The sequence below is a fragment of the Sorex fumeus genome, unplaced genomic scaffold, assembly GCF_029834395.1.
Source record: "Sorex fumeus unplaced genomic scaffold, SorFum_2.1 ptg000073l, whole genome shotgun sequence".
Taxonomy (NCBI): Eukaryota; Metazoa; Chordata; class Mammalia; order Eulipotyphla; family Soricidae; genus Sorex; species Sorex fumeus.
This window is the reverse complement of record NW_026606130.1, coordinates 10,881,958-10,907,444: the sequence shown is the minus strand read 5'-3', so window position 1 is coordinate 10,907,444 and position 25,487 is coordinate 10,881,958. Positions and strand designations below refer to the sequence as shown.

Below are 25,487 nucleotides of genomic sequence, written 5' to 3'. Positions count from 1 at the left end.
CACATGCTGTTGGGAATAATCACTTATAAAAAAAGTAAATTTGAATCCAAATTCCACGAAAAACTTAATATAAGGAGAAACATACTTTAAAAGTTAACCAGAAAATATATCTAAGAAAGCATAGAAAGAGTTCTCCAGGATATGGACCTCAAAGTTTTTAATGACTTGATTCCACTGGCAAATATAACAAAATCAAAAATAAGAAATTGGTACTATATGATGTCAAAAACGTTTTATATGGTAAAATAAACTCAGGCTAAAATAAAAAGCAACCCTACCAAATGGGAGAAGTTATTTGCACACAATAGATCAAAGACTAATATTTGAAATATATGAGGCATGCCCACAGCTTAGTAACAAAGAAACAAATAACCCAAACAAGAAATGATGAGAGGTAGTAAACAGACACTTCCATGAAGAGAAATGTGGATGATCAATAGGTCAATAATCATATGAAAAAGTGTCTACCTCTTACTATCAGAATAACTTTGTAAACAGTGGTGCTTTAATTAAAAAAAAATAAAGAAAATGTCAATCTCCTGGAGAAATCTACTGATTTTTTTCAATGGACTTGACGGATTCTGTCCTAATTTTAAGATATTTGATCTACTTTGAACTTACTTTTATGAAGACTGTTAGGCACAGTTCAATTTCATTTTTTAAATCACTGTCACTGTCACTGTCCTCCTGTTGTTCATCGATTTTCTCGAGCGGGCGCAGTAATGTCTCCATTGTGAGACTTTGTTGTTACTGTGTTTGGCATATCAGATATGTCATGGGTAGCTTGCCAGGCTTTGCTGTGCGGGCATGATACTCTCAGTAGCTTGCCAGCACGCAGCCAACATTATTTAAATGTCCAGTTTAAAAAAAACATTTGTTACAGAGATTTTCTTTGCTACATTTTAAATATTTAGCTAGTAGATTAGCTGGCCAGAAATCTGGGGGATAAACTCAGGACTCTAAAGTCTGTTCCATAGGTCTGCATTTTCCAGGACCATGCCATTTTTATTATTATAGCTTTGTTTTGAGTTGAGGAATGAAATGTCTCCCTTTTTATTTTGTTTTCATAAGATTGCTTTGGCTATACAGGAGATTTGTGATTCCAAATTTTTTAGCAGAGTTTGTTCCATGCCTTTGAAAGAAGTCACTGGAATTTTAATGACTGTTGCAGTGAATTTATATAGCACTTTGGGTAGGATGGTCCAGAAAATTGAATGCAAAGAAATCTTCTACTGGAAGACCACAATGGAAAAGACATTGAAAACAAAAATATACAGATGTAACTATACAATATTTCTGTTAAAGGGTCGATATATCCGTGAGCTCACTAAAATTAGCCACAACAAAAATCCAACCTTGTCCATAAATGGGGTGAATGGATGAACAGATATTTCTCTGAAGAAGACATACAGATGACCACACACACAAAAAAAGTGATCATCATCACTTAGAATAAGAGAAATGCAAATCTAAACAACAATGAGCTATCATATCATATTTGTAAGAATGTAACATATCAAAAAATCAGAAATAGCTAGTATTGTTGGGGTTGTGATGAAAAAAAGAAATATTATCCACTGTTGGTTTGAATGCCATATAGTTCAATATCCAGAATTCCAATAAAAATGGGTGAGGTTTCTTTTTTCATCACAACCCCAACAATACTACCTATTTCTGATGTTTTGATATGCAGCATTCTTACAAATGTGAGATGATAGCTCACTGTGGAGATTTCTCAAAAAACAAAATCAAGTCTAGACCTCCTAGATGATTCAACAATGTCTCTTCTTGGCATCTGTGAGTTCCCAAGGAAAATATCCAAGGTCGCTCACGGGTCTCGACCCATTCCTTTGGCAAGCCCACAACAATGACACACGAAGAACACGACGAATGGAGAAACTCGGACTGGGCCCCAGGCTGGTCCGTAACCAGTTTATTTCTCTCTCCTCCCCTGCATATTACGATCTCTCCCTTAAAACACAATTCTAGTCATAGTTTTGCTTGTAGACCCAGTCATCATAGTTCCCTCATCCTAGTCTCGTACACCTCAAAGTTCTCTTTCATTATCTCTTCTTCCTCATCTCCTTGTAGTCTCATAGTCCTCTACTTTGAGTTATCATCATCATCTAGTCCTCATTGTAGTTCTTATATTCTTTTCCTCAAAGTCCCAATGTCCAATAGTCTCAGTTCTCATCCTCCTCTCTTTCCCATTACAGCGTACTTATATAGCAATCATGAAGGGTGGGGGTACAAATAGGTGGGGTTGAACATTGTCATAACAACAAACAGAGATAAATCTACTTCTACAGAGGAAGTTCTAGGATATCAACTCAAGGACAAAATCTCACCTGAGGGTTCAGCACTCAAGATTAATATGAGAACCGCTTGAGGGTGGGATTCCATCCAGAGTGTATTGATTTCTCCTTTCCTCAGCTAGTAATCCATTTAAACAAGCATAGTAAATTTACTTCTTAATAATATTTCTAGTGATTTTGTATGAACAAAGTAAGGATATATTAAGCTTAAAGGTTGGCTCTTCCTGGGGACATCTCATCATATATTCCAGACCACAGTTCTCAGGCCACGTTAGTCTTTCTTAACCCCAGCAGGGTCCTTATTCAGTTACATCTTTTTGGGTCATGACATAGTTTGTTCCATGACTGTGCTCTTAACCTATTACACTTATGGTGTTTAGCTTCTCTCCTTTTGTTGCTAGGGTAGCTTACAGCTTGCTCTGGGTCCATCCAGTGTCTTATTGTGACCCTGCTTTGGGGGGTGCTAGGAAGTAAAGGCAAGTGAAGTTTAAGTTATGTAAATATGATGGGTGCCCAAGAGTAGGTATTATTTCGGAGTCAATAAATCTCCATGTTACAAAGGCATGGAATGTCTTCCTGTGTCTATACAAAAAGAACAATTGCTTTAAAAAAACATACAAATGACATAAAGGAAAGAAAACCAATACAGGGTTATTAGTGCTAGATGGAATTGGGTGTGCCTCTGGGGCACTGTTGTGGGAGTATCTCAATAACCTTAAACTCCCTGTGGGAGAACCAAGGACAACCCAATGCTATCTAGAAGGCATCTTTCCCCAAAACACAAAACATTAATTCAAAATGATATATGCATGCCTATGTTTATCACTGCACAATAGGCAAGATATAGAAACCATCCAAAGGCCCAATAACAGATGGCATCTGGCAACTACAGATGAAGAAGCTGTGATATACATACACAACAGAATACTATGCAGCTCCAAGAAATAACAACATCATGCAGTTTGCAGAAAAATGGGCAGAACTAGTGGAATTATGCTGAGTGAAGTCAGAATGAAAGGGACAGATACAGAATAATCTCTCTCTTAGGTATGACTAAAACATACAAGTGAGGCAGCAAGAAAGATCCAAAGGCGATAAAATGGAGGGAACTGAGCTGGAGGGTAGGTGTGAGGCAGGGTGGAAAAGAGGGGGGTACAGTAGGTACAGTGATGATGGGTACAGTGTCAGAATTATGGTTATGAGAAACCATTGTTTAAGAACTTAGAAAAAGCAAACCAAAACAATAGCAAGGTGTCATTTTACTCCAGTGAGAATGGCATATACTAAAAGACTGGATATCATCTATTGGTGGTGAAATGGAAAAAGAGTAGCTCTCATTAACCCTATTGGATAAGTTGTCTGGTGTAACCACTATAAGAAACTAAAAGATTTCCTAGTAGAAGTTAAAAGTAGACCTGCAATATAATCCAGCAATTCCAGCTCTTGGCATTTACCCCACCCAAACCAAAAATACTAATTGGGAAAGATATAGGCTTTCTCATTTTCACTATAGCACTTACTACAATAGCCATGGTATGGAAAAAACTAAACCTCTAATGAAAAATGAGTTGAAAAAAGTTGTGGTTTATATACACAATTAAATACTATATAGCCCTAGGGAAACTGTTTAACTTAATATACAAGTATCAATGAAAGGAAAATAAAATAAATGAGTATATCAGTTGATACAGAAAAGATTTTTTTAACAAAATTTAACATCATTGATGAATAAGATATAAAAATTGGGATAGAAAGAACATTCCTCAAGAAAGTAATGGTCATTTACAATAAACCCAGAGCCAATCTAATACTCAGTAATAAAAATCTAAAAGCCCCACGGGAAAAATAATCGTGGATTTGCTTCAGTTTAGATAACTTGTAATACTGAGCATAGTAAGACAAGCTCAGGATGATTTCCCACATCTGTGGTATATAATGATACAAAATAACGATATAGATAGACAACATCCATTGATAACATATACTGAGTAAAGGATATAAACTAAGAGCAGCAGACTTATAGACAATATAGACAGATGAAAGGTGACTCAAGTACACAGGGTGGTGTTCGGGACTTTCATGGTGGTGAGGTGAGGTAACAGTGTACATCATTATTATGGATATGTAAACACATATCCTAAACTATTTTAATAAAATTTTCCTTTTAAAATTTAAAAATATTTTATTTTAGATATGGTGATTTATAATACCGTTAATAGTAATAATTTTTATGCATAACACATTCCTGCATCGTAACCTTACCTTCCACCGGAGTGTTCATGTCTATTCCTGTGTTTCCCTCACCACCCTTTTCCATTGTATATGTGTATCATAGTTTCTTTATTCAATCACCTGTGGTTGAGTTCATAGGTTGTTTCCAGATTTTTGGCTAATATGCATAGTTCTGAACTAAAAAGCTGAGTACAAATGTCTTTTCTGAAAGATTTTTGGGGCTCCTGGGATATATGTTAATAAATAGAACTGATAGATCACATGGAAGCTATATTACTAGCTTTTTGAGGAGAGAGCATATTGTTTTCTAAATGGGCTGACCAGGGCCTGAGAGATAGTACAGAAGTTAGGGTGTGTTCCAGGACTAATTACTAACTCGAGAGCCAGGATTAACTCTGATCATTGCCTAGTGTAGCCTAAAAACCACAAAAAAAAAATCGGGAAGGGCCAAATTCATCATCATTCTCACCAGCAGTGAATGAGGGTCCTCTTTTCTCAACATACATGCTAGTACTGATTTTTTAAATTTTTTCTTAAAATTCCATTATTTTGTTTATCAAAGCACCATGAGGTACAAAGATAATACAGTTGATCATTTGGCACACAATATTCCATCAGTAATACTGCCACCAGTGTGAACTTCCCTCCACTAGTGTTCCCGGGTTCCCTATCCTACCCACCACTCCTCTGTCCCAGGCCCAGCGTGCCATCTTGATAGGCACCATGGTTATTAAAATTTGGATCTCGTTATTTCTGTGGTTTTTTATCTGGTTTGTATATTTAGCTCAATTATTCCTTAATTCCACAGTTGTATATGCATCCCGTTGATCTATCCTCCATTGCTTCTCATCTATCTCTTCTCTCCTTCCCCTACACTCTATTTCTTTCTTCTTCTTTGTGTGCCAGTCTCACTGGTATAAAACAATATTGCATTGTTGTTTTGGTTTACACTACCCTGAAGATAAATGATACAGTGCATTTTTTCCATGCATTTTAGTCATTTTTTTAAATGTCTTCTTTGAGGGAGTTTCTTGTTTATCTCTTCACCCCCCTTTTTTCTTTGGTTTGGAGGACACACTCGGCAGTGGTCAGGGCTTGTTCCTGGGTCTGAGTTCAGGACCACTACATGTATGCTCAATGGACCAAATGTGATGCTGGGGATCATACCCAGGTAGGTTGCATGCAAGGCAAATGCCCTTTCTGCTTGTATTACCACTCCAGTCTCTTCACCCCATTGTAATAGGACTGGATTTTGCCTATAATGTACTAATAGTGCTCTCTATATAAAAAAAATTATACTTCTCCCCTTCCAATCAACCATATTTTTGGAAAATTTCAAAATGTGATCGGTAACAATTTAACACTTGATCTTAAAGATTACTGGTATTGTGAGAAAACCTGTTACAATTAACAAATTTTTCACTTAGTTGTGTAGTATCTGGTGCAATACAACTTCAAGCCAATGAGAACATATGATGTCTTAGCTTCAGAGGACAATGGTAATCATAACTCTTTGAGACTAAGTCACCACACAAATTGAGATACATCTCAAAACTAGTGGCAAAAAAGAACTAACCTGTTTAGCACCTGGCTTCTGCTCCATAGGCATCATGGTAAGTGTTTTGGTATCTTTCTCAAACTGGCAGTAATATTTAACCCAGGATATTCCCAAAGCCCCTGAAAAACAAGCAGAAATGACACATCAGATTACTTTTCTTTTGCCATATGATCAGTTCATTCTTAAGATAGCTCTTAGTCTATAACAGTACCTCATGTTGTTTCACTAATAAAAAAATAAATAAAATAAAAAAGATAGCTCTGTGGGTTAAGTAGAGTGCCAAATTGTTAGTGCACATAGTTGCATGCTGGAATACAGAGTTCGATCCATGGTATAGCATGGGTTGTCCAACACTAAAAGGAGCGATACTTGACTCTGTGCTGTAACTCCTAAGCATTACTAGGTGTGACTTAAACAAAAAATAAAAATAATGATGATAATCGCAATAATAAGCAAAATAATAGAAGCTTTGTACATCTTTCTCTTTCTAGTGAGGCTCCAGACCTTTCCATCCCTTCCTTGTGCTTCAAACTTGCAATACCACCTGTCTACTTCAAATATGCAAGGTTTACCTTTATCCACTCTTTTCCATACTTATTCTAGCTTATCTAAGCCCTAGCTTCTTAAACTATGGATTGAACACCATAGGGGGTCATAAAATTGAATTTGGGAGTTGTGAAAAATCTTTACAAAAATGTAATGAATTTATGATTTATTATCAATAAATGTTTTAGCTGTATATCTATTTCATATACTTATATACCCAGAATCTTGTAGAAATTATTCAGTCTTTATGCAAAAGGATAGTATAAGGGATAAGGGGCTTTTCTTGTATGCACTGACACCAACTCAATCCTTGGCACTACATATGGTCTCCCAAGCGCTTCTAGAAGTGATCCCAGAGCAAAGAACCAGGACTAAGCCCTGAGTGAAACCAAATATGGCCTATACTGTTTTCACAATGAAAAAAATTATAAGAAAAAATGGAAAAAAGGGACATCTTTTAAGAGTCTAATTGAAACCACTCTCCTTGCTACTTTTTCTGTAAATGGTAATGTAGCATGTCCTATTAAAAGAACTTGAAATTTTCATTGTATATTGCCTGGCATAAAGAATTTTTTGTAAGTATTCAATTTAGATTAATATTATAATTGAGATTAATATCACAGCCACTGAAAATCTAAAAACCTGAGACATCACAAGAGTAGCTGATATTAAATACAATATTCAAAGACATTATCCTGGAACTCTTCTTCTTCAGAAATAAGACAGTAATTCCCAACCAGGGAAACTTTTGCCTCTAAAAAACAACTAGCAAGTATGGACATATATTAAGTTGTCATATCTAGGGAGTTGCATTAGAATAAAATGTATATTTAGATGCTGCTAAACACCCAGCACTACTGCACAAGATGAACCTGAAAGAAAGAATTATCAAGTCTAAAACATCAGTAGTGTTGAGATGAGTAATCCTGCAATATAGAGTTGAAGGAATATATTCAACAAGTGGTGGTACACATTTTTGAAAATGAGTTAATTGTTATTAGTGAAAAGGCAGATAGTAACATCACCGCCAAATGCCACACTTTGAAGATTTTGTTGGCTTTTACAACTCTGGTTTTATAACTTCTCTATACACTAACCATTCCTACTCGTAAGGTAGAATAAATCTGGACAAGACAGAAATCACATGTTTTGTGGGTTATGTGATCAAAGTTCATATAGAAATCAAATACTGTACAAGAGTTTACATAATGTTATGTAGAAACAGAAAAGATTCCCATTTTGTTTGGTTTGTAAGGAACAATACATAGTGTTATGACCAGTGAAATCATAAGGTCATTTAATGTTTTAAAGTGTTATCCCAAAGCAGTAGAAGGTATCAGGTATTAGAGCATGAACACAGATTTACGCATTTAAGGGATCTAAATTTAAAATTAAGCCTTGTTGTTACCAGGCCTAGATCAACTAGTGAGCCTCAGTGGCATCCTGTGGGAAATGGGTATGATAAAGAATTTCAAAGATTAAATGAGACACCATATGTAAAATACTTAGCACCATTTCTGACAAACATGAAATCTAATAAATATTTTTCTATTTTCCATACATTCCATTTTTCCCTTCCACTGCCTCAATGTTTTAGCAAAAGGATTAAATGAATTAAAATCCCACTTTTAAATCTCAAAGAAAGTCATGGGGTTTTGTTATCCTTGAGCCCTTTTGTGGCTAATTTTAACCTATTCTTCCAAATTCTTTTCACTTTGTTTGTATTGATTTATCTTTTCTAGTTTTCAGGTATAAAACCAAGGGACTAATACATGTAAGATACGTGCTCTAACTGATAAAAAAAATATATCTCTGTCCTTTTTATTTTCACTATTTCTAGAATGCTGTATAAAAATTGTAGCTGCCACCCTTTTATATGAGAAGAAAGCTAGACAGTTTTTAAGAGGTCAATTGGCTATAAATGACTACTGAAGCCCCCACACACATTTTTCTTGTGTATAGAGATAGCCTTCAATGGTTGGCTGTCCTGGAAGCTTGCAGGTCAGGGGAGCTTCTTTCATCCTTTTCTTAAGTTCTTCCATCTCTACTCGGGTACTGGAGAAATGATTTCTTGTCTGTGAAAATATTATCATCATAATTATCATAATCACATCACCATAATACACTATTATCAGTCAGAACCCAGTACAGATTTTTCTTGTCTCACATCATGTGCTACCAGATGCATATGTTGAATGGTATAATAACTAGGAAAATAAATAGTTTAATAGTAATAAGAATTAAAAAGGAAAAGAAAAAATAGAATATATGAATAGAATCACATCTGTAGACATTTTTTTCTAGTGGGAATTACATAAAATTCTGATGAGTGAAGGTTTTCAGAATTCTGAGTACTAGGGCTGGAGTGACAGTAGGGAGCTTTCCTTGGAATGACAGTAGGGCACTTTTCTTGCACAGAAACAACCCAACTTCAATTCCATATACCCATTATGGTCATTTGATCCTGCCAGGATTGATCCCAGAGCACAGAGTGAGGAGAACGCACTGAACAATGCCATATGTGTTCCTCAAATAAAGAGACAAAGAACTCTGAGTACTAGATTAACCCTTGTTCACCTTATGATAATATTATCAAGACAATTTCTAAGTTCTGCTTCAAGTTCTTCCTGATTGTAAGTTAAATTATGGCCACTAGGTTAAAATATATGAGGTGGCATGTTCCTTGAAAACAAATGAAAATATTAAAATTTGTTTTAATTCTCATGAGTAAGAAAAGCTAATGTGGGTCTGAAGAGACAGTGCATCAAGTAAGTTGCTTGTTTTGTATGCTGCTAACTCAGGTTTAATCCTGGGCATCATATATAATGCCTGAAAACCACCAGAAATAATCCCTGAGCACAAAACCAGGCATAATCCCTAAACACGGATAGGCATGGTCCAAAAAAACAACAAAAAAAATAGGAAAAAACAAAAAGAAAATGTCATGACAAAACTAATATGTTTAAGTTATACAAGACAATTTGAAGTGTAGGTATGAAAATTACTCAAGAAAGGATCTTTTAGTGTTTCATATCAAGATTGTGAGATTCTAAAATTGTTTTAATGAAAACGTTGATCTTGGATGCTCCACCTAGTTGGGCAACTCTATTAATTATCCTGTAGTGAATTTAATATGTATATATGCATAAACATACACATATATATGTATATGCACATATATATATATACATGCATATGTACAGAGTCTTGTCAAGTTATATTTAGTGAAAAGTTCAAATGATTGTCCTGGTTAGTGGAATATTTGATAAATCATTCAGCAGAAGACAGGGCTCTCATTTTCTGGTGATGAAAAATACCATCGAAGATTCAATGCAGCCTTTATTAAGATACGTATGACATTTTTCAAATATATAGATCCAACACTCCTTAAGTACATCTGGAACAGTAAACCACCATGAATAGCTAAAGCAATCCTTGAGAAAAATAAGATGGGAAGCAACACTTTCCTCAAATTCAAACTACTGAAAAGCAGTAGTAAGTAAAAAAAAAAACATGGTACTGGAATAAAAACAGACCCACAGATCAATGGAATAGAGCTAAATATCTTGACAGAGATCCTCAAATATGTGATCACATAACCTTTGATAAAGGAATAACAAATATGAAATGGAAAAATAAAAGCCTTTTCAACAAATTGTGCTGCAAAAACTGGGCAGCTACATGGAGAAAAAAGAATTAACTCAGATTTCTTTCTAATGTCAGCACAAAAGTCAGATAAAATGGATTAAAGACAGGAATATCAGATTTGAATCCGTAAGGTATATGGAGGAAAACATAGGAAGAATCCTTATGACATTGAAGATAGAGGCTTCTTCAAAGGTGAAACACCACTGACCATGCAAGTTAAAGCAAGGATAAACAAAGGAGACTATAGAAAACTAAGAAGTTTCTGCACTTCAAAAGAAATGACAATCAAGAATACAAAGAGAGCCTCCAGATTGGTAAACATTATCTACCCAATACCCATCACATAAGCGGTTAATATCCAATATATTAACTAGTAAAGGCACTAGTAGACCTTAACAAGAAAAAAATATACAATACCATAAAAATGGGGAGAAGAAATGAATAAAAACTTCCCCAAAGAAAAAATAAAAGTGACCAAAGGGAAAATGGAAAAAAAAATCTCTAAATTGCTAGTCATCAGGGAGAAGCAAATTAAAAAATGAGGTATCTTCTCACACCATACGGACACATTAAAAAGAATAAGAACAAGTGCTATCACAAATGCAGGGAGAAAAATACTCTCATTCATTGTTGGTGGGCATGCCAATGGGTCCAGCCTTCTTGGAAAACAATATGGGCATTTCTCAAAAAACTAGAATTTGAGCTTTTGTATGACCCAGGAATACCATTCATAGGTATATCCCCTGGGGCCCCAGAAAACACTACACAAAAGCCATCTGTACTCTTATGTTTATTGCTGCACCATTCATAGTAGGCAGAATCAGGAAACAGCCCAAGTGCCTGAGAACAGACAACTAAATAAAATATGGTACATCTACAGGTGAATGAGACCAGTTGTAGTTACTGGTTTTGGCATATCGAATACACAATGAATAGCTTGCCGGGCTCTTCCATGCGGGCGGAATACTCTCGGTAGCTTGCCAGTCTTTCCGAGAGGGATAGAGGCTTTTGGGGTGACCTCTAATCGCCCCTGTAGGTGTTACCATATTTGAACCCTATCAAATATGGTACAACAATTCCGGAAGATGGGTATCTGACACGCCATTTCGTCGGTAAAGAAGCAAACAGCACCCGGCCCAGACAAGATCAGACCTGAACACCTGAAGAACCTGCCTTCAGTACTCATCAATACACTGGCTCGGCTCTTCACTCGCTACCTGTCTGAATGCAATGTTCCGTCCCAATGGAAAACCAGCAAGACTGTACTAACTGTTCAAGAAGGGAGACATCCATGACATTGGCAACTATCGCCTGATCTGCCTATTGTCTGTCATCTACAAGTTGTTCACTCGAGTCATCCTAAATAGGATTGGCAGAACACTAGATGAAGGACAACCATGCAAGCAAACCGGGTTCCGCAAAGGATTCAGCTCCATCGACCATATCCACACGATAACCAAGCTCATTGAGGTTTCTCGGGAGTTCAAGATACCGCTCTGTTTAACATTCACTGATTTAAAGAAGGCCTTTGATTCTGTTGAGATGGAAGCAGTCATTGAAGCCCTAGCCAATGAGGGCATTCAAGCCCAATACATCAAGATCCTCCGTGAGCTGTATTGCGGATTCTCTACCAGGATCTCACCATTCTACAAAGAAGTGATCATCGATGTCAAGAGAGGGGTTCGGCAGGATGATACCATTTCACCGAAATTGTTCAGTGCCACCCTCGAGAACATCATGCGATGACTGGAATGGGAAGGAATGGGAGTGAAGATAGATGGTCGGCAATTACACCACCTCTGCTTTGCTGATGGCATTGTTTTAATAACACCAAACATCAGCCAAGTGGCACAAATGCTGGCCGACTTTGACTGTGAGTGTGGAAAGGTAGGACTACAGCTGAATCTTACGAAGACAATGTTTATGAGAAACAGCCTTGTTCCTGACGCCCCATTCGCTCTCAATGGAACGACCATCTCCGAATGCAACAGCTATGTGTACCTAGGTCGAGAGGTCAACATGACAAATGACCTGGCACCCGAGCTGCGTAGGAGGAAGAGAGCGGCTTGGAACACCTTCAAGAACGTCAAAGAAATAGCTAAGAGGACAAAGAACCTCCGGCTCCGGGCACAGCTCTTTGATTCCACTGTTCTTCCTGCATTAACATATGCCTCAGAGAGCTGGGCCCTACGCAAACAGGATGAGAACGCTATTCAGGTCTCCCAAAGAAGAATAGAAAGAGCAATGCTTGAAATATCACGTTTCACTCAAATGAGAGAAAGAATCTGGAGTTCTGACATCCATCGTCGATCAAGAATCGGGGACGCTGTCTCATTTGCCAAGGTGTCAAAAATCAGATGGGCTGGTCACGTAATGAGATTTAAAGTCGACCACTGGACTAGAGCTGTTACCGACTGGATTCCACGGGATGTCAAAAGACCACGTGGCCACCCACCTACCAGATGGTCAGACTTCTTCATCAAGATCACGAAAGATGGGTTTGAGGCTCTTCATGTTCCCAGAGCGAACAGATGCCATTAGGCTACACTAGTACGCGACAGGGACAAATGGAGACGTTACTGGTGCCCGCTCGAGCAAATCGACGACTAATGGGAAGTTAAGTGATTAACTGATTAAGTGACATCTACACAGTGGCATACTACATAGCTACAGGGAAAAAATAAGTAATGAAATTCACTTATAAATGAATGGACATGGAAAGTATCATGCTGAGAGAAATGAGTGAGAAGGAGAGGTACAGGCATGGAATGAGTAAACTCATTTTTTATGGGATAAAATACCAATAGTATGAGACTAAATAAAATACCAATAGTATGAGACTAATACCTAAGGACAGTAAAAACAAGGGCCAGGAGGACTGATCTATGGTTGGAAGCTTGCCACAAGTGGTCAGGGGGAGGGTAGTTAGGACAGAGAAGGGAACACTCTGATAATGATAGTTAGAAATGATCACTCTGGACAAGAACTGAGTGCTGAAAGTAGGTGGTAAAGGGATAAACACAATAACTTTTCAGTACCCGCATTGCAAACCATAATGCCCAAAAGGAAAGAGAAATAGTGATAAAGAAAAACAGTACCCGGATAGGGGCAGGATGTGGGAAAGGCGGTGGTGGTGGGAGGGAAACTGAGGACATTGATGTTTGGAAAGGTACACTCATGAAGGAACAGATGTTGGAACACTCTATGTTGTAACCTAATCATGAACAACTTTGTAAGTGTATCTCTTGGTGATACATTTTTTTAAAAAAAGAGCATTCAGAAACAAACAAATGTAATAATAGCTGTGTCAGTATCCTCCAATTCAACTAGTGATTTGAACTGCCACTTCAGCTTACCAATCTTTCTCACTAATATATATATATATATATATATATATATATCTGTAAATTTCATGCCCAGTATATTAACTAGCCCAAAGTCTCAAGAATTATTTAATTTCACTGGGCAGTTAATGTGCCGTTATCTGTACTCTTTTAGAAAATTTGGTCATAACTCTACTAAAGCATTTATCAAAAAAAATAAAGATTCATCTGTGTTCATATCCCTCTTCCCCAAAAGACTCCGTATTCCTTAAAGCTAGATCAATATGTCTCATTACAGTGTATATAATGTGTAAGAAATGTTTGGAAATGAATATGAATATATGCATGTATATATTCTTTATATAAATTTATTATATTAGCACCATTAATTAAATATGGACTGAAATTATCTTAAAGGAATTTATATTATAAGGATGGAAGTTTAGAACTTTACCCATGTATCATGAGCCACAGTAGGAAAGAAGGTAAAAGAAACCTTTTAATGTATTTGAAATAGCTCTGTCTGTTCATCTACAATGCTGTGCCTGGTCTTCTTCCTCCCCCAGGTAAGTCAGTGCTCAAATCCGGAACTTGGATTTCTCAGCATATACCCCAGGTGTCCCCTAGGACAATGGGACGCTCACAATTCCTGAGCATCTTCCTATTTGTCCCCAACGCTGTGCCTGGTCTTCTTCCTCGCCCAGGTTGTACCTTCTACACACACACAAACACCAGGTAACAGTAGGGGGTGTGGCCTCTTCAGAAGCGGGCGTTGCCTGTGTAGAAGAAGGCGTGGGTGGCCTAATTTTGGGTTGGCGGTTGCTCACTCAGTCAAAGGTAGTTCCCCATACCCAGCAATCTTGCGTAAGATCTCAGTCGCCATACCTCCACACTAATGTTAAGAAACAATGCAAATCCCCACCACCAGGGGAGGGTGATGAAAACATTCCAGAAGCCTCAGTAGGTGCTAGTCACCTAAGGGACCTCTCTGAGAAAGAATTCAGATATAAAGTAATGAAGATGTTCAATGAACTCAATGAAACAGTGAGACAGGTACCCAGTAAATTAAAGGAGGGCATGAAAGAAAAATTCGAGAAATTACGGGAAGAAATGAGAGTAGAAATTGGAAAGCTATGCAGAGAAATGTCACGATCAAGATTCCATAGATGAAATAAAAACTCAGTCTCTGCCCTCAAGAGTAGAATGGCCACAGCTGAACACAGAATCAGTGAGCCGGAAGATCAACTGCACGAAGCCTACAGGTAACAACAAACAACGGCAAGAGACCACAAAATAGCTCTGGAGTAAATCAGGGAGGGTCCTAGGAGATGATTCCAAGAGGAACAACATTAGAATTATTGGAGTACCAGAAGGTCAAGGAAACAATGCCAATGAAAAAGATATGGTTAAATAAATCATTCCTGAAAAGTTCCCAGAGCTCAACAATGCAGCCATTCAGATTCAAGGAGCCCGAAGGGTGCCAGCGAAAAGAGACCCTTACAAAAACACTCCAAGATATATCATAGTTAGAATGATTAATGCTGCTGACAGAGACACAATACTGAAAGCAGCAAGGTCAAAGAAGGAAATCACATACGAGGAGCACCTCTTAGATTCACAGCAGTCCTATCAGAGGAAGCCCTCCAAGCCTGAAAGCACTGATGAGCTATAATGAAAAAACGCACTGAAATGAAGGCTTCACCAAGAATACTCTATCTGACTAAACTCTCACTCAAACTCGAAGGAACAGTACACTATTTTATAGATAAACAGCAGCTCATGAAATTCATAGCATCAAAACCAAACCTCAAAGAAGGGCTAAAGGGGCTATTCTAAGACAAGACAAATCCTATAAGCACAACAGACCAATACAGAAAGATGACACAAAACATAACAATAATCTCTCTCAACATCAATGGTCTAAATTCACCAATTAAGCTACAGAGAGTGACAAAATGGATTCAGAGTGAAAACCTAACATTCTACTGGCTATAAGAAACTCATCTGAAAAGTTAAACACAGACTCAAAGTTAAAGGATGGAAAAAAATCCTGCAAGCAAACAGCTCCCTCAAAAAGGCTGGGATGGCTGTAAGTATCTGACAACATAAATTTCATTTTCAAAAAGAATAGAAGGGACAGCAAAGGCCATTTTTTATTTATCAAGGGATACGTGTAACAGGAAGGAATCACACTCTTAAATGAATATGTACTCAATGAGAGAACAGCTAAATAGTTAAAACAACTGCTAAAAGATGTTAAGGAGGACATTGCTAGCAACACAATAGTAGCTGGATACTTCAACATCGCCTTATCACCCCTGGAGAGTTAAAAAAAATCGGCAAGGAAACATTGGCTTTGAAAGAAGAAATAGAAGAGAGGGGGCTTATAGTCCTATACAGGGCTTTACACCCCAAAAAGAAAGAACACACATTCTTCTCCAGTTCAGATGTAACATTTTCCAAAATAGACCATGTGCTAGGCCACAAAACATACCCCGATGGAATCAGGAAGATAGAAATAGTATAAATAATCTTTTCAGACCACAATGCACTGAAGATAAAAGTGAATCACACATAGACACGGAGAACCAAATCAAACACCTGGAAATTAAACAATTCGATGTTGAAAAAAGAGTGGATCAGGAAGGAAGTCAAAGACAAAATTAAAAGATACCTGGAAACAAATGAGAATGAAGACACGAACTACCAGAACCTATGTTATGCAGCTAAAGCAATGATAAGTGGAAAATTTATATCTCTGTAAGCATTTCTCAGGAAGGAAGAAAAGGCCCACATAAACAACTTGACTTCACAGCTAAAGATCATAGAAAAAAACAACAAAAGTAGCCCAAATCAGGCAGAGGGGAAAAGATCATAAAACGTAGAGCAGAAATCAACAACATGGAAACCCCCCAAAAAATCCAAAGATAAATGAAACCAAGAGCTTGTGTTTCAAGAAAATAAACAAGATAGATAAACCACTGGAAAGACTCACAAAGAAAGAGAGAACCCTAATAAACCGAGTCAGCAATGAGAAGAGGATTATCACAACAGAAACCAAAGAAATTCAAAGGAACATTAAAGACTACTTTGAAAGTCTGTATGCCATTAAACAAGAGAACTTAGAAGAAATACATAAATTTCTGGATTCCTATAATCTCCAAAGGTGGAATCAAGAAGATCTTGAGTACTTGAATAGTTCTATTAACATTAAGGAAATTGAAACTGTAATCAAAATTCTACCCAAAAACAATAGCCCAGGACACTGGGACAAAAGCAGACCTGAGCCTCAGCCTCTTGCTCTTTGTCCCCAATGATGTGCTGGTTTTCTTCCCCACCCAGGTCAGTTTATCTGCCGGTTTTCAAACCTGGGACTTGGCTTTCTCCATGCAAGCGCTCCAGGCATCCTCTCAGACCCCTGGACAAAAGCAGCTCTGAGCCTCTCCCTCTTCCTCTTCGTCCCTAAAGCTGTGCTGGTGTTCTTCCACACCCAGGTCAGTTTATCCTCTGGGATTCGAACCTGGGACTTGGCTTTCTCCATGAAAGCAGCCCAGGCGTCCTCTCAGACCCTGGGACAAAAGCAGCCCTGAACCTCTGTGTCTTCCTCCCCAACGCTAAGTCCATCTTATTCCCCACCCAGCCTTTACCCCCCCCAACCAGGTTCCTGTGGGGGCGTGGCCTCTTAAGGAGTGGGCGTGGCTTTGGTAGAGGTGGGCGTGTCCTATTCTAGGCAGGCCAATGCTCACGCAGCCGCAGGTAGTTTAGTCATACCAAGAAATCTAGTCCCTATACCTACACACAACCATGAGGAAACAATGCAAATCCCAACCACGTGGGGAGGACAATGAAAAGACTCTAGAAGACTCCGTAGGTGCTATTCACCTAAGAGACCTCTCTGACAAAGAATTAAGATATGAAGTCATGAAGATGTTCAATGAACTCAGTGAAACAGTCAGACAGATATCCAGTAAATTGAAGGAGGACATGAAAGAAACAATGGATCAGACAATCGAGAAAATCCAGGAAGAAATGAGAGCAGACATTGGAACACTACACACAGAAATGTCACAAATTAAAGATTCCGTAGATGAAATAAAAAACTCAGTCTGCACCCTCAATAGTAGAATACCTCAGCTGAAGACAGAATCAGTGAGCTTGAATATCAGCTGCAGCAAGCCAACAGGCAACAACAAAAAATGGCAAGGGACCTCAAATAGCTCTAGAATGAATCAGAATCCTAGGAGATTATTCCAAGAGGAACAACATTAGAATCATTGGAATATCAGAATCTCATGGAAACAATCCCAATGAAAAAGCCACTGTTAAACAAATCATTGCTGAAAAATTCCCAGAGCTCAACAATGCAGTCATTCATATTTAAGAAGCTCAAAGTGTGTCAGCTAAAAAAGACCCTAACAAAAACACTCCAAGACACACCATAGTTAGAATGATCAATGCTGCTGATAGAGACAAAATACTTAAGGTAGCTAAGTCAAAGAAGGAAATCACATACAAAGGAGCACCACTTAGATTCACAGCAGACCTATAAGAGGAAACCCTCCAAGACCAAAGGCAATGTCAGGATATAGTAAAAAAAAATCACTGAAATGAATGCTTCACCCAGAATACTCTATCTGGCTAAACTCTAACTCAAACTCGAAGGAACGCTACACTATTTTCTAGATAAACAGCAGCTCAGGAACTTCATAGACTCAAAACCAAACCTCAAAGAAGGGCTAAAGGGGCTACTCTAAGACAACACAAACCGTACAAGCACAAAAGAACCTTACAGAAAGATGACACAAAACACCATAACTATAAACTCTCTCAAGGTCAATGGTCTAAATTCACCAATTAAGAGACACAGAGTGTCAAAATGGATTCAGAGAAAGAACCTAACATTCTACTGCCTACAAGAAACTCATGTCAACAGTCAGAGCAAACACAAACTCAAAGATACAGGATGGAAAACAATCCTGCAAGCAAACAGCTCCCTCAAAATGGCAGGGGAGACCATACTAGCATCTAACAACATAAATTTCAGGTTAAAAATATTAGTAGGGACAGTGAAGGCTATTTTCTATTTATCAAGGGAAGCATACAGCAGGAAGAAATCACATGCTTAAATGTATATGCACCTAATTAGGTAACAGCTAAATGCTTAAACAACTGCAAACAGATTTTAAGGAGGATATTGCTAGCAACACAATAGTACTTGGAGACTTCAACATTGCCTTATCACCTCTGGATAGATCAACAAGAACAAAACTCAGCAAGGAAACATTGGCTTTGAAAGAAGAAATAGAAGAGAAAGGGCTTACAGACCTATACAGGGCTTTATACCCCCAAAAGAAAGAATACACATTCTTCTCCAGTGCACACACAACATTTTCCAAACTAGACCATGTGCTAGGCCACAAAACATATCTCAATAGAATCAGGAAGATAGAAATAGTATCAGCAATTTTTTTCAGACTATGATGCACTGAGAATAGAAATGAATCACACACAGACACGGAGAACCAAATCAAACACCTGGAAATTAAACAACTCAATGCTGAACAACGAGTGGGTGAGGAAGGAAGTCAAAAACGAAATCAAAAGATACCTGGAAAGAAATGAGAATGAAGACACGAGCTACCAGAACCTATTGGATGCAGCTAAAGCCATATTAAGGGGAAAATTACAGCTCTGCAAGCATTCTCAGGATGGAGGAAAGGACCCACATAAACAACTTGACTTCAAAACTCAAGATCGTAGAAAAGGATCAACAGAAGGAGCCCAAATCGGGGATAAGGAAAGAGATCATAAAGCTTAGAGCAGAAATCAACGACATGGAAACCAAATAAACAATCCGAAAGTACAAAGAAACCAAGAGCTGTTTTTTCGAGAAAATAAATAAGATAGATAAACACCTAGGAACACTGACACACAAAGAGAGAGAGAGAACCCTAATAAAACGAATCAGAAATAAGAATGGGGATACCATGACAGAAACCAAAGAAATTCAAAAGATCATCAGAGACTATTTTGAAAGTCTGTATGTGATGAAACAAGAGTACTAGAAGAAATGGACAAATTCCTATAATCTCCCAAAGTTGAATCAAGAATATTTAGAGTACTTGAATAGACCTATTAAAATCAAAGAAATTGAAACTGTAATCAAAAGTCTTCCCAAAAACAAAACCCCAGGTCCAGATGAATTCATCAGCGAATTTTTCCAAACATTTAAAGAGGACCTATTACCAGATCTTCTCAAGCTTTTCCATGAAATTGAAAAACCAGAAACTCTCCCAAGCAGTTTCTATGAAGCCCATATCACTCTCATATCAAAAGGAACGAAAGACACCACAAGGAAAGAAAACTACAGGCCAATATCCCTGATGAACACAGATGCGAAGATTCTCAACAAAATACTAGCAAATAGTATTCAGCAACTCATCAAAAAGATCATACACCACGACCAAGTGGATTCATCCCGGGGATGTAAGGATGGTTTAACATTCGGAAATCAATCAACATAATCCATCATATCAATTAAAGAAAAGATATAAATCATATAATCATATCAATAGATGCAGAGAAAGCACTTGATAATATACAGCACCCGTTTATGATTAAAACCCTCGCCAAAATGGGGATAGAGGGCACTTTCCTCAATATAGTTAAAGCCATCTACCAAAAGCCTACAGCAAGCATCTTTCTCAATGGGGAAAAAATTAGAGTCTTCCCTCTAAGATCAGGAACGAGACAAGGATGCCCACTCTCTCCACTGCTGTTCCATAGAGTACTGGAAGTACTTGCAATAGCGGTAAGGCAAGAAAAAGATATTAATGGCATTCAGGTAGGAAAGGAAGAAATCAAGCTCTCACTATTCTCAGATGATATGATATTATACTTAGAGAACCCTAAAGCTTCTACCAAGAAACTCCTAGAAACAATAGAATTATATAGTAAAGTTGCAGGCTATAAATTCAATACCCAAAAGTCCATGTTTTTCCTATAAGCAAATAGTGAGAGAGAAGAAAGTGACACGAAACAAAAAAAAATCCTGTTCACAAATGTGCCCCAGGAAATCAAGTACCTAGGAATCAGCTTAACTAAGGTAGTAAAGGACCTATACAAAGAAAACTACAAAACGCTACTTCAGGAAATAAAAAAAAGAAATGAGGAAATAGAAAGATATCCCCTGCTCATGGATCATGAGAATTAACACTGTCAAAATGGCAATACTCCTGCAAAGCGTTGTACAAATGCAATGTGATCCCTATAATGATACCAATGACATTCTTCAAAGATGTGGAGCAAACACTCCTGAAATTCATATGGAACAATAAGCACCCACGAATAGCTAAAGCAAATTTTGAGAAAAACAATGGGAGGAATCAATCTCCCAAACTTCAAACTCTACTACAAAGCAGTAATAATTAAAACAGCATGGTACTGAAACAAAGGCAGGGTTGCAGACCATTGGAATGGGGTTGAATATACTGACATCTCCCCCCAAACATATGATCATCTATTCTTTAATAAGGGAGAAAGAAATGTGAAGTGGAGTAAGGAAAGCCTATTTAACATATTGTGCTTAAAAACTGAACAGCGACATGCAAAAAAATCAGCTCAGATCTCAGCCTAACACCATGCAAGATCAAACTGGATTAAAGACCTCAACATCAGACAGGAATCCATAAGGTACATTGAAGACAAGTTTGGTAAAACCCTCCAAAACATTGAATCGGTATCTTCAAATATGACACACGACTGGCAAAGCAAGTGAAATCAGAGATAGACAAATGGGATTACCTTAAACTACAGAATGGGAAAGGATATTCTACCAATAATCATCTGTCAAGGGGTTTATATCAAGGATATACAAAGTATTGGTTGAAATTCAGAAGAAGAAAACATCCAACCCCATCAAAAAATGGGGCGACAAAATGAACAGAAATTTACTAAAAAAAGAAATCCGAAAGTCTAAAAGGCACATGAGAAAATGCTCTACATCACTAATCATCAGGGAGATGCAGATAAAAACAACAATGAGATATCATCTCACACCACTGAGACTGGCCCGCACCCAAAAGAATAAAAGAAACTGGTGTTGGCATGGATGTGGCAAGAAAGGGACCCTCCTTCATTGTTGGTGGGGATGCTGACTGGTTCAGCCCTTTTGGAAAATAGTATGGACAATTCTAAAAAAATTGGAAATTTAGTTTCCATTTGACCCCACAATACTTCTCCTGGGAATATATCCCAGAGAGACAAAAAATTACAGTCAAAATGACATCTGCACTTCTATGTTCATTGCTGCACTATTCACAATAGCCAAAATCTGAGAAAAAAAAAAACAAGTGCCGGAGAACAGGTGACTGTTTACAGAAACTTTGGTACATATACACAATGGAGTACTATGTAGCTGTTAGAAAAGATTAAGTCATGAAATTTACACACAAGCTGTGCAACATGAAAAGTATCATACTAAATGAGTCAGAGAGGGACAGACATAGAAAGATTGTATTCATCTGGGGAATATAAAGTAACAAAATAGGAGACTAACATCCAAGAATAGCCCAGATAAGTACCAGGATGTTCACTCCATGGCTTGGAGGACAGCCGCACATGCTAGGGGAAAAGGCAACTCAGATAGACATAGAGAATGGAGCATCAAGTAAAGGGTGTTGGGCGGATCTCCCAGGAGGGGAGACACATGTTGAAATTAGACTTTAGACCGAATATGATTGCCACTCAATGCCTCTTTTGCAAACTACAGCACCCAAAAGGAGAGAGAGAACAAAAGGGAATGCCCTGCCACGGAGGCTAGGTGGGATGGGGGTAATGGGGAGTTGGAGGGATACTGGGATCATTGGTGGTAGAGAATGGGCACTGGTGGAAGGATGGGTACTTGATAACTGAAATCCAAGCACAAAAATTTGTAAGTATATAATTTTACCCCATGGTGTTTCACTAATAAAATTTTTAACAAAAGAAATAAAATTGTGCATAAAAAAGTTGTATACTAATGAAATAATTCTAAATTCTAATTCATGAGAGGCACCATGATTTACTCTAGATTTTCTAAAATATTCAATATAAATACATATAAATTTTAGTGAAGCAAAAAAGTTTTTTATTGAACAAAATTTAGAAATATGTGAGAGAGAGAAAGAGAGGGTATCATGTTCAGGAATGGATGTGGGCTTCTCCAGTGAGGACCAGAGCAGAAAGAGCAAGTCATGCATTCAAGGGTCAACATGAGCCTGACATAGCAATCCTCAATTGTTATTTTTCACATATATTGATTCACAAAAAATAACATAATACATATCCTTTCAAATTGCCCTTTAATAACTCTTTCATTTTCAGTCTTTAGAGTAAAGCAGAATGTAACACAGGACAATGGGAGAAGTTGAAAACTACCTTTGCATAGAAGGTATAAAATAAAATTAAAGGTATAAAATAAAAATAAATATTTTTTTCTTTAAAAAACTTCTTTTGCTTTCAGTCATAATAGAAAGCAGTTGCTCCCTTTAAAATATATATGTTGGATTGTAAGTGAAATGGGAGCCTCAAACAATGATGCCAAGTGTGAAACCGTCACTTACTAGTGAAGTTCCAAAGAGTTCTGGAGAGGTGCAGGTCATGGAAGAGACTGAGTGAGGACCAGGGTACTCAGAATCACGAAGGGGTGAGGTTCGTCAGAAATTGGGGGCCTGCATCCTGGCACCCTTATGTGGCATTCTGCTGACTTGAAATGTACTTGTAAAGGGTTTCCAATCAAGTTAGTTTTAATAAATATATTAAAGTGTATTTTAATAAATAGCACAGTAGAACTGAAAAAACAAATAAAGTATTTGAGGTAATAATAAATAGTAATAAAGGAAAGAAAGGAAAATTGCAATTTGTGATAATGAAATTCACGATAATAGTGTCTTCAGTGACTATAAATTTCATAGCATGAGACCTGTGGTTATGCAAACCTATACCTGGATTCTACTCTAGAAGAGAGAATGCAAATTAGTAAAAAAAATAAACAGTGAATAGAAGGAGGTTTATCTGTATGTAACTGTAGGTTTGGATATCAATCAGTCACAAAAAAATGGGAGAGTTGCAATTGAAGGGGAATAATAGTCCGACAAACAAAAATATTTGTTATCCACGCCAGTGTGTATTGAAAAATAGTCTCAGATGTAACAACTTAGACATTCAAGACAAAGATCACTAGTGTCAAATGCCAATATGAAAGCAAAGACGGGTGTATATGCACACGTATACAAAAACTCACATTCTGCAAACTTAGCTGGAGTTGCTGTTTGTAAGGGAGGAAATCCTGTGTGAGTTCCACGGTCAAGCTATTGGAAATGAATAGGCTATGAAGAAAAGCCAAGACCTGAAAAAAATGCATGTAAAAATAACTTTATCACCATTATTCAAAAAGAGGAAACAGATGAACAGTAATAAAACACAGTGACTCACCCAGTATAATGTTTAAAGTAGTGACAAGACTACACACAACTATCATCATGATAAGAGCTATATATTTATATATATTTATGTAATAGTTATATAGTTATAATTATTATAAATAATTACTAATTTATTTATTCATATTTCTTTTAGATAGCAGGTGAAGTTATACTTTCACAGTATATGGACTGACAATGCCTTGTCTTTCTGTATCCTCAGGGCAGGTAGAGAGTCACGGTCACATGGTTACGGTCCTCCTGTTATTCATCGATTTGCTCAAGCGGGCCCAGTAACGTCTCCATCGTAAGATTGTTGTTACTGTGTTTGGCATATTGACTATGTCACAGGTAGCTTGCCAGGTTTTGCCATGCGGGCAAGATATTCTCGCTAGCTTTCAGGGCTCTCCAAGAGGGGCGGAGGAATCAAACCCAGCTCCGCCGGGCTGGCTGCGCACAATGCAAACACCCTACTGCTGTGCTATCACTTCAGCACAGGTACAGAGTGATACTCATTAAATATTTAGCTAATGAATGGATAACTAAATAGACAAATGTACAGATGAATGGAGTAAGATTCTATACATTAATCAAGATGATCATTTTGATAAAGAACAAAAAGTCATTTTAAAGTGTACTTTATTTTAAAATAAGTAATATTTCAGGGAGTTCAGAACAATGCATAAAATGATTAATAAAATATATTTTAAATGTTCAGAATATCCCATCTCATTAAGTATTAAAAACATGTAAATAAGAAGAAAACAAAAGATAGGGATATAGCTCACTAGGTCCTTTCATAAGGAACTAGTTAGGCCAGCAATATTTTTCTAGCTTTGACTAGTGCAATAAGTTCAATTAGTTTCCTTTTCTATATTATGGTTTCTTCAAAGTCATTCATGACACATTAAAATCAAGTATGTTATTTTCAGTTTAACACTCATCAGTGGCCTTCTGCCAAATTTGATCTAAAATCCAAACCCCTGACTATGCCTATAGTTCCTATGGTTTGCTATAAAACTTCTTCTTTCATGTACTTAAGTGCATTTATCATCTTATTTTTTGAGCAAACCATTTTTTATAATTTATTTATTTATTGAATCACTGTGGGAAAAGTTACAAAGCTTTCAGGTTTAGGTCTCAGTCATGCAGATATCAAACACATTTCCCTTTACCAATACTTATTTTTTACCATGAAGAACCCCAATAAAACCCCACCTACAATCCCTCTCAATGCATGTGAGGCAGATGAATTCTAGTTAACACTCTATCTACTTTGACTAGATTCATTGTTTCGATAAAAGATGCATCATTATTATTTAGAGTTTACCCCCCACCCAAATCAGACATGATGAAAAAGTGTTGTGAAATGATTGAGCAAACCATTTTTTTAATAAATTAATAG

The 25,487-nt window shown here is 37.3% G+C and overlaps 1 protein-coding gene across 2 annotated transcripts in view; it reads right to left on the bottom strand.

Annotated features, from left to right (window-relative positions):
• OPHN1 (oligophrenin 1) overlaps window positions 1–25,487 on the bottom strand; it is a 553,120-nt gene that overhangs the window by 228,467 nt on the left and 299,166 nt on the right. For both annotated transcript variants that reach the window (XM_056130029.1, XM_056130028.1), the window contains exons 8-10: window positions 23,905–24,009; window positions 8,597–8,726; window positions 6,124–6,224 (exon numbers count right to left, since the gene is read on the bottom strand). In XM_056130029.1, coding sequence (XP_055986004.1) covers window positions 6,124–6,224; window positions 8,597–8,726; window positions 23,905–24,009 — 336 coding nt within the window. The remainder of the gene's footprint in view (window positions 1–6,123; window positions 6,225–8,596; window positions 8,727–23,904; window positions 24,010–25,487) is intronic.